The sequence below is a fragment of the Hylobates moloch genome, unplaced genomic scaffold (genome assembly GCF_009828535.3).
Source record: "Hylobates moloch isolate HMO894 unplaced genomic scaffold, HMol_V3 SCAFFOLD_14, whole genome shotgun sequence".
NCBI classification, from domain to species: Eukaryota; Metazoa; Chordata; class Mammalia; order Primates; family Hylobatidae; genus Hylobates; species Hylobates moloch.
In genome coordinates, this window is record NW_026652289.1 from 30,644,968 (window position 1) to 30,660,059 (window position 15,092).

Consider the following 15,092-nt stretch of genomic DNA (forward strand, 5'->3'; position numbering starts at 1 on the left):
TTTTCCTTCTAACAATAAGGACCCTCAGCTGCAGGTATGTTGGTGTTTGCTGGAGGTCCACTCCAGACCCTGTTTGCCTGGGTACCAGCAGCGGAGGCTGCAGAACAGAGAACATTGCTGAACAGCAAATGTTGCTGCCTGATCGTTCCTCTGGAAGCTTCATCTCAGAGGAGTACCCAGCCATGTTGGGTGTCAGTCTGCCCCTACTGGGGTGTGCCTCCCAGTTAGGCTACTCGAGGGTCAGGGACCCACTTGAGGGGGTAGTCTGTCCATTCTCAGATCTCTAACTCCATGCTGGGAGAACCACTACTCTCTTCAAAGCTGTCATACAGGGACATTTAAGTCTGCAGAGGTTTCTGCTGCCTTTTGTTTGGCTAGCCCTGCCCCCAGAGGTGAAGTCTACAGAGGCAGGCAGGCCTCCTTGAGCTGCGGTGGGCTCCATCCAGTTCGAGCTTCCCAGCCACTTTGTTTATCTACTCAAGCCTCAGCAATGGTGGGCACCCCTCCCCCAGCCTCACTGCCACCTTGCAGTTTGATCTCAGACTGCTGTGCTAGCAATGAGTGAGGCTCTGTGGGCTTGGGATCCTCTGAACCAAGCACGGGATATAATCTCCTGGAGTGTCGTTTGCTAAGACTGTTGGAAAAGTGCAGTATTAGGGTGGGAGTGACCCGATTTTCCAGGTGCTGTCTGTCACAGCTTCCCTTGGCTAGGAAAGAGGATTCCCTCGCCCCTTGCACTTCCCAGGTGAGGTTATGCCTCGTCCTGCTTCAGCTCACACTCGGTGGACTGCACCCACTGTCCTGCACCCACTGTCTGACAAGCCGCTGTGAGATGAACCCAGTACCTCAGATGGAAATGCAGAAATCACCTGTCTTCTGTGTTGCTCGTGATGGGAGCTGTAGACTGGAGGTGTTCCTATTCAGCCATCTTGGAACCACCCTGTCTATTAACTTTGAAGTTTCATAATCATCCTCTTTGCCACATGTCTATTGGAATTTTAAAAGTGAACTGTCATGTCTTCTTTGAAAATCTGTAGGAAATTTGTTGAAACATAGGAAACCAAGAAATATCCAGAAACATACTTATTCAGTTTGCATGTGGCATTCTTGGAATCACTATATTTTAATATTAATATAACCATTTTAGTTATGCAAGTGAACAATCTTCATTTTTGCAAGAGAATGAATTAAACAAAATAGAAATTGAATTAGCTTACTTTAATAGGAATTTATATGTGTGTTATACATATTTACATATGTGTTTGTACCCATGTTCAATTCACTTCAAAATCAGAATTCTATGTAACTATTAATAAACAATTTATCTAATGAGAAATATCATCTGTATGTATCTCCAGTGTGTTTGACATCATGTAAGGATTTTATATAGGTTAACTCATTTAATCTTTAAAGCTAAAAAAATGGAATTCAATAGGATTCTGAGATCAACAGTCATTGGTGATAGATAATTGAAAGAAAGACTACTTGCAATTCTTTTTTGCATCTAAAACAATGAGGGATACATGAAATGCTACCTTAAAATAGAACACATTGGCATACTGAATGTATTAGACCATGTTCACACTGCTATAAAGAAATACCCAGAACTGGGCAATCTATAAAGGAAAGAGGTTTAATGGACTCATAGTCAAACCACTGTGAGGGAGGCCTCAGGAAACTTACAATCATGACAGAAGGGGAAGCAGGCAGAACGTACCTTCTTCACGTGGTGGCAGGAGAGAGAAATGCGTGTGTAGGAGAAACTGTTAACCACTTATGAAACCATCACATCTCGTGAGAACTCACTCAGTATCATGAGAACAGCATAGGGAAAACCACCCCCATGACCCAATTCCCCCCAACTTCCTCCCTCAACACCTAGGGATTACAATTCAAGATGAGATTTGGGTGGGGACACAAAGCCTAGCCATATCACTGACTATCTTGAAGTGAAGGAAATTAAGAAAACAGCAGAAGCAGGAAGATATCTCTGATTTTCTCTTGTCCCTTCTCTCCTAAAGTGGACCATAGAAACTGAAATTTCCATTGCCCCTCTCTCCCCTGAAACAGGCCGTAGAATTATAATTCCCCCTCTCTCCTTCTACCCTGAAGCAGGCCGTAAAATCTAAGAAGATCGCTCTCTGAATTACTCTCCTCTTGTCCTCCTCTGAAGGCTCTCAAATGGCAGATATTCTGCCCTATACTCAGAGAAAAGGGATGTCACACAGAGGCCAAGAAGACGTTGAACAAACAGGCCTTGCTAAATTCCCTCCAGTTTATTACCATCAGATCATACCTTTTGTCTTCCAATCATATTTCTGCACGGCAATTAAAAAAATACACTTTTCTCTGAGTTTTAGGGACTTCATTTCTGAAGGTTTATGCCACATAAAACTTATTAAATAAGTGTGCATTATTTTATCCTGCTAATCTCTCTTTTGTTATAGGAATATCAGCCATGAACTTTGTGATAGGTGAGGAAATAAATCTTTTCTCCCCTACAACAGTGTCTGGTACATAGTAGATGTTCAATAAGTGTTTGTTGAATAAAATGTGAATGTAGAAATGAATGACTTGTGCAATTCCAAAAAAAAAATATATACATTAGAAATGTTTTAAATCCACCAATATTTAGTTAAGGTAAAGCACTATATGCTTGATCCTAAATGAGTCCATTTATCGTTTTGAGCCTCAATTTTTTCATTTTCAAATCAAAGTTTGCATCAGCTCTACAGTCCTAAAAATTCACCATGGGATTTACATCATCAATTACTGCCAATCAGTTTTCTCTGGGACAGAATCACCTTTCACATTTCCATTAGGTAGGCAACAACAACTCCTGACATATTTACATTTTTCCTTTTGACTTTGTAATTTGAAAGTGAGGTTTACAAACCAATAAAGCAAGAAACAGGCACATATTAGGCTCAATCCCAGAGGATAGTCATCTGTAACCTCTGCATGAGAATAGAAATATATTTGATATCTACAATTTATCTGTTCTTTTAAGGTACATCTTCTCTATTTTTTAAAACTTTGACCTAATTTTATATATGGAAGTGCTTTGCTCTTAGAGTCTACCCTCATTTACCTTAAAAATAACACAGCTTGGAAATGTTCCTTAGTTTCTGTTGGTTCATTTGTAATAATTTTTCTATATTTCATTTTTTATTTTCTAACAATTGCTAGGGAGAAAAATAAAATTAAGCCACACATTCCCTAGTGAATGAAAGGTAAGAAGAATGATTACTGCCTAACTTAGGGGATACTGAAGTGAAGGCTAACAGGAGTTAAGTTTTACCCAGTATTCATGGCAAATGTCAAATTAAAGGACTAGACATTTTTTCACTGAAATAACTCTCTGAAGTGGTATCTTCCTTTTGGAATTTAGAGTAGAACACACAGACACACACACACACACACACACACACACACACACACACACACACAGCTGTGGTTCTAAAAATAAAACTGTATGTAGTATTTCTTTGACTTGCCCCTCTAGGAATAAAGTACCCAGCGTATGAACTGCAATGTACGTGACAGTCTGCTTATGTAAGCAGCAGTCAGAATTGAGAGCCATTTACATTTTCCACAGCTGCTTTGAGTCTGGTATAAGCAGTACTAAAAATTGCTTAAACAGTTCAGTAGTAATCTACAACTAGGCAACACCAAGGGAATAGACCTATTATTCTAATTAAGTAGATGTTGGCCTGTTTAAGTAATCCCTCTTCCTCATATAATCACACTCCAGACCCACATTTAATGTGCCTGACTCTCCCTACTCTTGTAGGAAGCAGGTTGCCTAAGGAGAACTACATTAACTCTTTCATCTTAATAGAGATTAAAAAGAAGTTTCAGCTCAATTTTTTGCCCGAAATATTCATTAGAAGAAAGTCTTTTAACAAAATTTCCCAAACCTAAACTGATTCATCATGAGGAAAAATTGGATGACCCCAATTCCAGTAAAACCAGAACAAAGTGGATAGTCCCTAGAGAATACTGTGACAACACACATAGTAAAAGTAACCAATCTCTATTTGTGGTCTTAGGAAATTACTTTAATCTCAGTCTGGATGTCTCCAAACTTCAAACCAGAAGCTAATTACATTCCTTTCACCACAATCAGCTGTTACAAGTGTTTAAGCTTTGTGTGGGTCCCATACCTAATTGTATTAACAAAAGCTTCACCCAGGTGATACAGGAGACTATGTTTGCGTAATATGTCTTCTTTCCAGATTCAAACTCTCTTGCTCAATTGCATATAAATTTTGTGAGCCATCTGGAGTTAATCTCTTTGATAGCAAAGGCAGAGGAATACTGATATAAGAAGTTGGTTCCAAAATACTGTGACCTGAATAATTAAAAATTAAAAGGTATCGAATGTTTCCCATATTCCTTATTGCAAATCTTGTCTATTCTCACAAAAGGTAGACTATTTTGAAGAGGGCAACATTCATAATCCGAAGAGATTTATCTAAACCCATACGACAAACTAATGAGACTCAGGATGATGGATTTTAACTATTGAGACCTATTTGGTCCCGATTGCATAGACTGTGGAACATGGAGCTTGCTTGTTCTTTCCCAGTGAGTTCCAAATATACATAACAGAAGAACTCTACTACAAAGATGGATGGCCATCCTCTTTGCTCATGATCGTCACAAAGCTTGTTAAATGTGAGTGGCTACTGATTGTGGGGCAAGGAACACAATTAGGTTCTAATCTGAGGTTTGGAGAGATCTAGCCCAAGACCTAAAAATTTCAGGAAAAGACCTCGAATAGAGATTGTATACTTTTAGGGCACAGGATGACAAAGCATAGAGAATGGAAGGAGTGGTCCATCCGACCACTAACTCCTCAAAGGCCTGCTGATATCCTCACTCACATTAGGGCTTAATTCATGCTTCCCACGTCCTTACCTACAACCCCCATCCACCACCTCTTACCTACAAGCAATGTCCTATGGGTCATGCACAAGTATTTCAAACTTGGTAATACGTGCTCCTTGAGTTCAGGGACTGACTGTTTCAGTGTGTGGGGTTTTAGTAACGCTCTGCTCAACCACTAGGAAAATCAAAAATTCAAATTGTCCTCTGCAGTTAAAAATCTTGATATAAACAAAATATAGATTAGATAAATGGCCCCTTTGATCACTATCTTGGGGAAAGGTTATCTTGGATTTCACTGTGCTCAGGCTGGTACTATTAATGACCGGAATAATAGAATCAAACTTCCTTTTTCTGGTTTCCATTCACCTTTCCTCTTAGCCTTAGCATTTGTGTTTTTTTCCCCTCAAAAGTAGAATATTGGTTGCAATTTTCTTTAGTATGCAAATTCCTACCATGCCAAACAAATGAACCTCTCCAGAACACAATGAGTTGCCTTTCATGTAGATATTCAGTGAATGTTTTTTAAATGGAGGAGTAGGTGAATAATAAAGACAGAATCTGAAGTGCTTTTAAAGGTGTCTAGGGCAGTTGAACCTCTTTCAAGGATGGTGAAAAATGTGACAAATTCTTTCCCCAAAAGTGTAAGGGATTTTACACAACTGTCACTTGATCTGAATAAAAAGGTCAGATGAATCACGGATACACTTCAACACCCTCAGGGTATTGTGATAGGCTACTTTCCATCTTTCTCAAATGAAGGCACTCTATGATACAACTAACACACCCTGGTATGTGTCTCTCTCCTTGGTTTTGGTGGATTGATGGAGGGACAGAAGGTTTAGATAATGAGGATTTAATTGGATGTTTTAATTTAAAAGAACTGTTGTTTTTTTTTAAACTGGCAAGGGCTTAAAATAAGATATAAGCCCTACTTAATAAAAGAAACATCCTACCTTTCTCAAAGTTACAAAGACAAAAGGAAAAAAAAAGTTAAAATTTGAGCCAAACTTCTGTGACACATTACTAAAATACAACGGGGGACATATCAGTCTTTTTTACTAGGGAAAAGGCAAAAGGAACTACATTTGGATTATACTAGAAAATGAATGCTCTTTCAGATCTCTTGGTATAGTTTTGTCTTATTTTATGTTATTTATTTTATTTTATTCATTTTATTTTATTTTACAGGGAGTTTCTAATTTGGAGAATGCAAAACCAAAAAAGAGAAAGTAAGTCAAATTTACTGGGTAAACTTCATATTCCTTTAGTTCTGTAATGTTGAATGTGAATTTTTAGTGGACTTTGTGCCAAAATACTTTTTTTTTTTTTTTTTGCAGCTGTCATGTACAAATCTAGATGTGGATTGCTTTGCTACCATTTCTCTGTTTATGCTGATGCATGGGAAAGCTGTGTTGTGACATTCCAGTAGACAGGGATGTGAAAATTAAATTTTCAGAAGAAACATGTGTCTAAACCAGGCCTAGATTAAAGTGGGAGCCTACATAAAAACATATTTCTATCAGTGAACTATAACTCTTCTGAAGCATTTTTCTAATCCACATAAAAATGTGTTTGCAAAGAGTTTCAGGTTATTTAGGTCAGGCCTGGCTTTACGTTCAGCACATCCAGCTGCCAGAGGATATGACATACACATGTTGCATAAGGTAATGGGATTTTAATTGATAAGCAGGAACTACACATGGGCAGGAAGCCGGTTTATGGGGAAACTTTCAGATTGGTTGTCGAGGATACAGAAGAATGGCTTCCTCACACCCTGGATTGGTCTGAGGCCAGTTGTGAATTACGTGATGTTCTCTCTGGGTGTCCTTTTTCTCAAAAGTTCTTATTCTATTCCCACCCAGGCACTCTGTGCTTTTTCATATTCTTTCCTTTTTTTTTTTTCTTTTTTTTTCCCCCTGCTCAAAGCTTTCTCCCAGTTAAAAATATAAAACATATCCATAGTAAGTAGGTAATTGGGTGACTAACAGCTTAGGGATCTGTCAGGCTGGTGTAGTTGTATTTTAGTTACAATTAACTATTTAAACTACAACACTGGCATTTTAAGCATGAGGTGGAGTAAAGAAGGGGCTTTGGCAGGGCCTTTCTCAGTCTTTTTTTTTTTTTTTTTTTTGAGACTGGCTCTGTCGCCCAGGCTGGAGTGCAGTGGCGCGATCTCGGCTCACTGCAAGCTCCGCCTCCCGGGTTCACGCCATTCTCCTGCCTCAGGCTCTCCGAGTAGCTGGGACTGCAGGCGCCCGCCACCACGCCCGGCTAATTTTTTGTATTTTTAGTAGAGACGGGGTTTCACCGTGGTCTCGATCTCCTGACCTCGTGATCCACCCGCCTCGGCCTCCCAAAGTGCTGGGATTACAAGCGTGAGCCACCGCGCCTGGCCGGGCCTTTCTCAGTCTTATCGCCATGTATGTGAGGCTGTTTTTCTGACCATGAATAAAAAATTCACTAATTCCAAGGAACGTACTTAAACAAAATAGTAATTGTTGGCTTATGATTGATGCTTCCACAGAATATAGGCTACCAAAACATAGACGACAGTAGGAGGATTGAATTAAAGGGAAAGTGTCTGATGCTGACCAATTTACAATTTTTCCAACATAAACCAGATCAGTTAAGGTGGGCCTCAGATTGCAAGCAATTAAAATAAAATTGAAATTTGAGTTCCTTATTTTTTTTTTTTTGCCCACCACTCTCCTGATGGAAAGGATGTCTCATGTTGTTACACGCCTACCTGACTTTACAGTATTATAAACAGCTTTATTTGTTTGGAATTCTTGCTCTATGCCAAGAGATGTCCTAAGCATTTTGCATTAAAAAATTAAAAACAAACAAAAGATTAAGAAAAAGGAAACCTTATATAGGCATGTTTTTGCTTACAATTTTGAGCTTAAAAAGGGTAACCTTCGTTTTAATTTAATGACTCTCAAGAATATGTATCTGTGCTGCTGAAGCGAGCACATGACTATCAAGAATATGAATAGTGGAAAACACTTAAGCTATAACAGTTAGTGATGAGATATGTGTGTGTTTACCCACACACATGAATTGATTAGCACGGTCAAGTCAGCATGTTTCTGTTTCCAAACATTTTATAATGGAAATTTTCAATCATACATAGGGGAAGAGTTAATGATAAACTCATATCACCAAACTTAAACAAGGATCAACCTATAGTCAATTTTATTTCTACTCATTCTACTCCCTCAACTGCATCCCCACTGTTTTTGTATTAATAAGGCAGATGCCAGACACATAATTTCATGCTTCAGTGTATGTTATTAAAAAATAAGAATTATTTTTTAAAAAGCGTAATCACAATACCATTACTGCACTAGAACAAAACAAGACAAATGACATTAAATTGCCAAATATACGGTCAATATTAAAATATTTCTGACAGACTCAAATGCTTTTTCAGAGTTGGTTTATTTAAATCAGGATCCAAAAAGCTCAGCTGGATTCAGTTCATGTCTCTTAATTTATGTCTTTTCATTTATTTGTTGAAGAAACTGGAGACTGTGTCCTGAAGAATTTCCCAGATTTTTGATTTTTGCTGATTGAATCCTTGTGTTTTTTCAAGCATGTTTTTTCTCTACTCTACGTTTCCTGTAAACTTTTAGTTAAATCTCAAAGTGTGATAAGATTCAAATACATATAAAGTATGAAAAGGTTCAAATATACGTATTTATATATATATTTAAAAGTTGGTCTTCAGTGACTGCATACTTTCTGTTTTGTTGTATTGTAAGCTTTATGTCTAGTCTCGTTGTTATTCACTTACCTCACTTTACAATGTTATAAATAGCTTTATTTGTTTGGAATGCTTGCTATGTGCCAAGAGATGTCCTGACCATTTTGCATTAAAAAATGAAAAGGAAACAAAAAATTAACAAAAAGGAAACCTTATCTATGCATGTTTTTGCTCACAATTTTGAGCTTAAAAAAAGGGTAACCTCGGTTTTAATTTAATGACAGTAAAGAATATCAATAGTAGAAAACACTTAAGCTATAACAATGTTAGTTATGAGATATGTGTGTGTTCACCCACACATGAATTGACTAGCATGATCATATTTTTATGACAGTGATATTGCTCAGTGGGTTCAGATGGTATCAGGTGGATCCACTGGCATAAAGTTGCCAGTCAGCCTTTCAATTAGGCTTTATCAGTAATTGGTGATTATTTTCCAGATCTTTTATTTTATTAGAGATTATGTAACGGTTATATACTATTTACATCATTCTTTCTGTATTTATTAACATAATTATTTGGAAAAGCACTTTCCCCCCAGTAACTATTTGGTTATCCTGAGATACTTTCACCTAAAATGACTTCCCATGTTTTTCAAGTTTTATGAATATCAGTTTCTCCATGTTGCATAGAAATTTACAGACCCAAATTGTACTTGTATTTACTGTAATTTGCCACCTAGGGTTAGGAAAATTCAAGACCATAGGTAGACCTCGGTTAGAGGTAGAATTTATTTCTGCTCCCAAAGTATTGCACATATTCTAATTTCTGTTTGATTAAAATGTTATTTATTAAATCTAGACTTAAATATCTGTTTCTTTTATTCTTCCAGGTTATTCCGGAGATTTATGTCTGAAAATAAAATATTTGGTTAGTGATTCCTAAGGTTACAAATGTAAACGATATATTCTGTCTCCCCAAAAGTTCTTTTCTCCTGCTCCTGCCACAAAGCAACAAAACTGATTAATGAAAGTCAAATTGAGTTGTCTTTGAATTATATAGAACAACATTTTTTAAAAGTGGCTTCATTCTAACTTTAAATGGCTATGACAAAGAAATCATTGATTTATTTGCAATATTTTCCTTTTATATTTAAACAGAATAATCCTCTTTGGTAGTTCATTGGCTGCTCATCTTCCAGCTCTCCATGTGTAGCTTGGCTGCTCCATGGTCAAGGTGACTTGTTAGAGATCTTTTTAGATCTGTGAATCTAGGAGACAATAAAAAATTAGCAGAAAGTGCTTTCATTATAAAAGTCTCTTCTACAACATTTCACACACCAAATCTTCTCTTTAGTTTCTGTGATAGCATTCATAGTAATAATACATGCAATCAGTTTGGTTTGTATTTTAATTCTAAAGTAAAAATCGATTTCTATTCATTACTTTTAGAAAGTTAATAGATTATCTCTCTTTTTACTTTACAGCAAATAGGGAGTCAGTAATTATAAAACATTCACAATGTGAAACATCTGGATCATCCAGTCAATAATTTTATTTATTTAGTTATTTTTAAGACGGAGTCTCGCTCTGTTGCCAGGCTGGAAGTGCAGTGGTGCAATCTCGGCTCACTGCCACCTCTGCCTCCTGGGTTCAAGCAATTCTCCTGCCTCAGCCCCCAGAGTAGCTGGGACTACAGGTGCGTGCCATCACACCTAGCTAATTTTTTGTATTTTTAGTAGAGACGGGTTTCACCATGTTGGCCAGGATGGTCTCGATCTCTTGACCTCGTGATCCACCCGCCTCGGCCTCTCAAAGTGCTGGGATTACAGGTGTGAGCCACCGTGCCTGGCCTCAATAATTTTTTTTAATGTAGTGTGCCAAACTTGTGGGTACCCTTTTCCCTTTCCTTCTCCCCAGCAGAGGAGTCAGGTGCTCGTACCCATTTCCTTCTTTTTTAAAAACCAATTTCCTGGTAGGATCTAAAAAGCTCATTCTGACTAAGGTGATACCCCACAATGGGTACAACTTTGAAGGATATCTGCGTTTTAATCAGGTTTCAATTCTCCCAGCAGTAGCATCTATAGGTGCTGGATCCTATCAGGGTCCTGCAGTCACTCGTTGTTAAATATTTTGAATATCAGCCCTAATTTGAATAGTGCACAGTCTTAAATAAAAGGAAGTAAGGCAACATTTTATTTTTCATCTAGATCCATTCTCAGTCTATTCTGCATGCACATACAGTACAACCAATATTTCTATCCTAACACAGTTCTTGATGATCAACTGCCTTTTCTATAATCAAAACATATGAGCAAATAGTGACTTTAGAAACAACACAGCATGCTGAGTTTTTCTTCATGCTATGCATAGATTGCATTATTCAACATTTGTTTTATCAATGTATGATACAATATGTAGAATGATTTATCTGTAGTAGGTAATTTAGAAGGGACTCCAATTTTCCATTCGGTGCAATTTATTTCTTCACATGTCCAGGCCCTGCTTTAGATGTTGGGAGGACAAAGCTGAGTAAATCATTTATATTCCATTCAAGGATCTTAGAGTTTCTTGAAACTATCACAGCTCAATGTTCTTTCTACACAATTAGCTTGTCAGAAATGATGGAGAATCTAGAGGGTAAGGATAGTTTAACCTTTTAAGGATGAATAAAAAAAATTGATTATGACCCTGTCTTTACAAAAAAAAAAAAAATGTGCCTGTCATTGTGGCACATGACTGTAGTTTCAACTACTTGGGAAATTGAGGCAGGAGGATAGCTATGGCCCAGGAATTTGAGGCTGCAATGAGCTATGATCACACCACTGTACTCCAACCTGGGCAACAGAGTAAGATGCTGTCTCAGAAAAGTAATAATAATTGGTTATGAATTCAAGAAAACTACAAAGAATAATGCAATCATAAGCTATCAAGAGACGTTAGAGTAACAGCATTCTATCATATATGGTGAGGTACCTATGTAGTTCATGGGAATAAGTGGGTAGCCCACAGGATACCTGCAGTTGTCCATGAAGGACTGGAACTCCCTGATATGGGGGAACCCGCCACTGATAATTCAACGTGGGTTCTTTTTATTTCTCTAAGTGTCAGCCGGTCTGAGAAATAAAGGGAAAGAGTACACAAGGGAGACATTTTAAAGCTGGATATCTGTGGGAGACATCACATGTCAGCAGGTTCCGTGATGCCCCCTGAGCCACAAAACCAGCAAGTTTTTAGAAGCAATATTCAAAGAGGAGGGAGTGCATGAATAGGGTGTGGGTCACAGAGATCACATGCTTCAAGGGCAACAAAATATCACAAGGCAGAAGTTCAGGGTGAAACTAGAATCACTAATGAACTTCCATGTCCTGCTGTGCATGCGTTGTCACGGTTCAAGAGCAGAGAGCCAGTCTGACTAGAATTCACCAGGCTGGAATTTCCTAATCCTAGCAAGCCTGGGGGTGCTGCAGGAGACTAGGGCATGTTTCATCCCTATCTACAGCTACATAAGGCAGACACTCCTAGGGCGGCCATTTTAGAGGCCCCGCCCTGGGAATGCATTCTTTTCCCAGGGCTGTTAATTATTAATATTCCTTACTGGGGAAAGAATTCAGTGATATTTCTCTTACCTGTTTTTGGTAATAAGAGAAATATGGCTCTGTCGTGTCCGGCCCACAGGCAGCCAGACTTTAAGGTTATCTCCTTTGTTCCCAGAAAATCGCTGTTATCCTGTTCTTACGGTGCCCAGATTTGATATTGTTCAAACACACATGCTCTACAAACAATTTATGCAGTTAACACAATCATCACAGGTTCCTGAGGCGACATACATCCTCAGCTTATGAAGATGACAGGATTAAGAGATTAAAGACAGGCATAGGAAATCACAAGAATATTGATTGGGGAAGTGATAAGTGTCCATGAAATCTTCACAATTTATGTTCAGAGACTGCAGTAAAGACAGGCGTAAGAAATTATAAAAGTATTAATTTGGGGAACTAATAAATGTCCATGAAATCTTCACAATTTATGTTCTTCTGCCATGGCTTCAGCCAGTCCCTCCGTTCGGGGTCCCTGACTTCCCACATCACCTAGAACTAGAGCTCTCTTAAGATATCATTTACCAAGTTACAAACCCCATGCTGAACTTGTTTTGATTTCAAATGTCTTATACTTACCGGACAAATGTTACTATGAATTCTGCTAACCAATTCTCTGCTTCACTTTAGAAGGAAAAACTGTGAATGACAAAATCTGGCAGGAACACAGCAAGCATAAGAATGATTCCCACATCAGAAGGCCCTGTCAGCTAAAAGGTAATTACTAAATTTAGTTCAGCTGACTTTGCATTTTCCCAAAGTAGTTTAAAGGGCAGGTAAGAAAAATTTACATCTTTCACCATGAAAATAAGCAGAACATTGTGGTCTACTTAAAAAGGAAAACCAAATAAGATAGAATAGAATATGCATTATTATAAACTATTAATATATGCATGTATACATATACATATGTGTATATATATCACATAGACACATGTACAGAAAGGAAGTGGAATCTGGTTAAGTTGCCTGCTGAAGCAAATAAGCAATTGGAAAGAAAACTGAAAGTTTTAATGTACAAAAAGTTTGAAAATATATTAAAAATTAGAGCATGAAAAACTCTCTAAAGATAACATCAATATGTTAATAGTTACATTTAAGCCTTCTTAAAAAATTTAAGAGAAATAACCTTGATTATGAATATAAAATTGAGTCATTTTATAATGTAAAAATTTCCAGGACAGCAAATTAGCAGTCAGGTATAGAATAACATATTAATAGTATGTAATTTCATAATTAAAAGTACTTAACTTTGGGAAGGTAAGTAATATAACAGAAAGTCTTAAGAGTTTACAAAGATGAAAAACAGTATCAAAAGTTGATCTGCTTGCTATTCACCCCCAAGTGTTATTGGAATGAGAAAAAAATTGATTATTTTAGCTATTGATGATTCAAGAGTCTAGAAATTCACCTGGGAGTGAAGAATGGATTGGGAACCTTAGGAGTTTGCCTAGTGCCCTATTCTACTGTGGCTGCAAGACAAAGTCCTTTCACTCTCCTGTGTCCTCTCCTTATGCAGAAGGAAGGAGTCTCTCCCGAGGCTGCAAGCTGTGCTGCCTGGGATTGGGAAAGGGGTGATGAAAGCATTCCTTTGGCCACTCCTGCTGATGTCTTACTGGATCATGTGCACCTCAGTTCCACTGGCTTTGAGTCCAGCACAGCACCAGGAATTGCCCAGGAATTTCAGGCCTTGTTGTCTGGACTGCCTTTCAAGTTTACTTAGGACGCCAAAGTGCTTCAGCCCACTGTGGTGGGGCTAGTCAGAATTTGGGGGCAAGTCTCTATGCTCCCCCTGTAGTGGACAGCTGAATTTTGCCCTGTGTTGCTTTCCACTGTGAGAGACAGCACTGAGGTCAATGCAAAGTCCCACGATAACTTTACTCTCCCTTCCCCAAGAACAAAGATTCTCTCTCAGCACCATGAGGATGCTATCAGGAGATAGAGGAGGAGGGTGGAGTCAGCAATCCAAAACCACCTTTCCTACTTTTTTCAGTGCCTCCTTCAAGGATATGGTGTTAGAACCAGGTATTGTGATCACTCACCTGATTTTTACTTACTTATGGAGGTGCTCTCTTGTGTGAATAACTATTCAAGTTGGTATTCCTGTGAGAGGGATGATTACTGAGGGTTCTATTCAGCCACCTTGCTCCACCTCCCTCTCTGTCATGTTTGGATTGGACTCTATCTTTACCACATGGATGCCAGCTATATGCATCCACACCTTCAGTCAGTTAATCAAACATTCGTCTATCAGTTTCTCTATTCATCCGCCATTCCATCTATCTATTAATCCTTCTATAAGCACATGTTGTCTTTTAGATTACTGTATGTTGATCTATGGATAAAGAAGGTATAATGGTGCTACAGATTATTTTAGATGTAAATTTTTCTATAAATTTCTTCAAGCATTCTATTTCCTAAAACTACCTTTCTCTTATGTATGTTTTTTGTTTTGTTTTGTTAATTTGGGAATAATAGGCAGGGAATTCTATTATAGCTACACTGAAAAAGCAGCAAAGAATCCTGACCTTAGGTGAGTTACTTCTGGTTGCTTTGTCAGAGAAGGAAGAAAGAAAGCCTTTACAGAATTTTTCCCAGCTTTGATATTTCCCAGGGTCTTGAGTGACCATGCGTGTTCAGCGAGTGAGTGTGCATGTGTGTGTCCAAGAACCTCAGCAGACATTTCAGTAGAAGCAGTTGAGTCACTGGACATTTCCTAGAGATTAATGCCATGCTAGGAAGAGTTGATGGCCAGAGACCAAGGCTGTCTGTAACATTATAAATTGAAGGGAGAAATTCAAGATCACAAGTTGTAGGCTCAAATTTTATGGGTATAGTGGTTTCATTTGGAAGGCTCAGAGTATTTCTAAGTAATTAGTGACCTACGTATCAACC

The 15,092-nt window shown here is 38.1% G+C and overlaps 1 protein-coding gene across 2 annotated transcripts in view; it reads left to right on the forward strand.

Moving 5' to 3' along the window:
- SAMSN1 (SAM domain, SH3 domain and nuclear localization signals 1) overlaps window positions 1–15,092 on the forward strand; it is a 166,848-nt gene that overhangs the window by 36,841 nt on the left and 114,915 nt on the right. For both annotated transcript variants that reach the window (XM_058427812.1, XM_032174266.2), the window contains 3 exons: window positions 6,082–6,122; window positions 9,492–9,529; window positions 12,828–12,914. In XM_058427812.1, coding sequence (XP_058283795.1) covers window positions 6,082–6,122; window positions 9,492–9,529; window positions 12,828–12,914 — 166 coding nt within the window. The remainder of the gene's footprint in view (window positions 1–6,081; window positions 6,123–9,491; window positions 9,530–12,827; window positions 12,915–15,092) is intronic.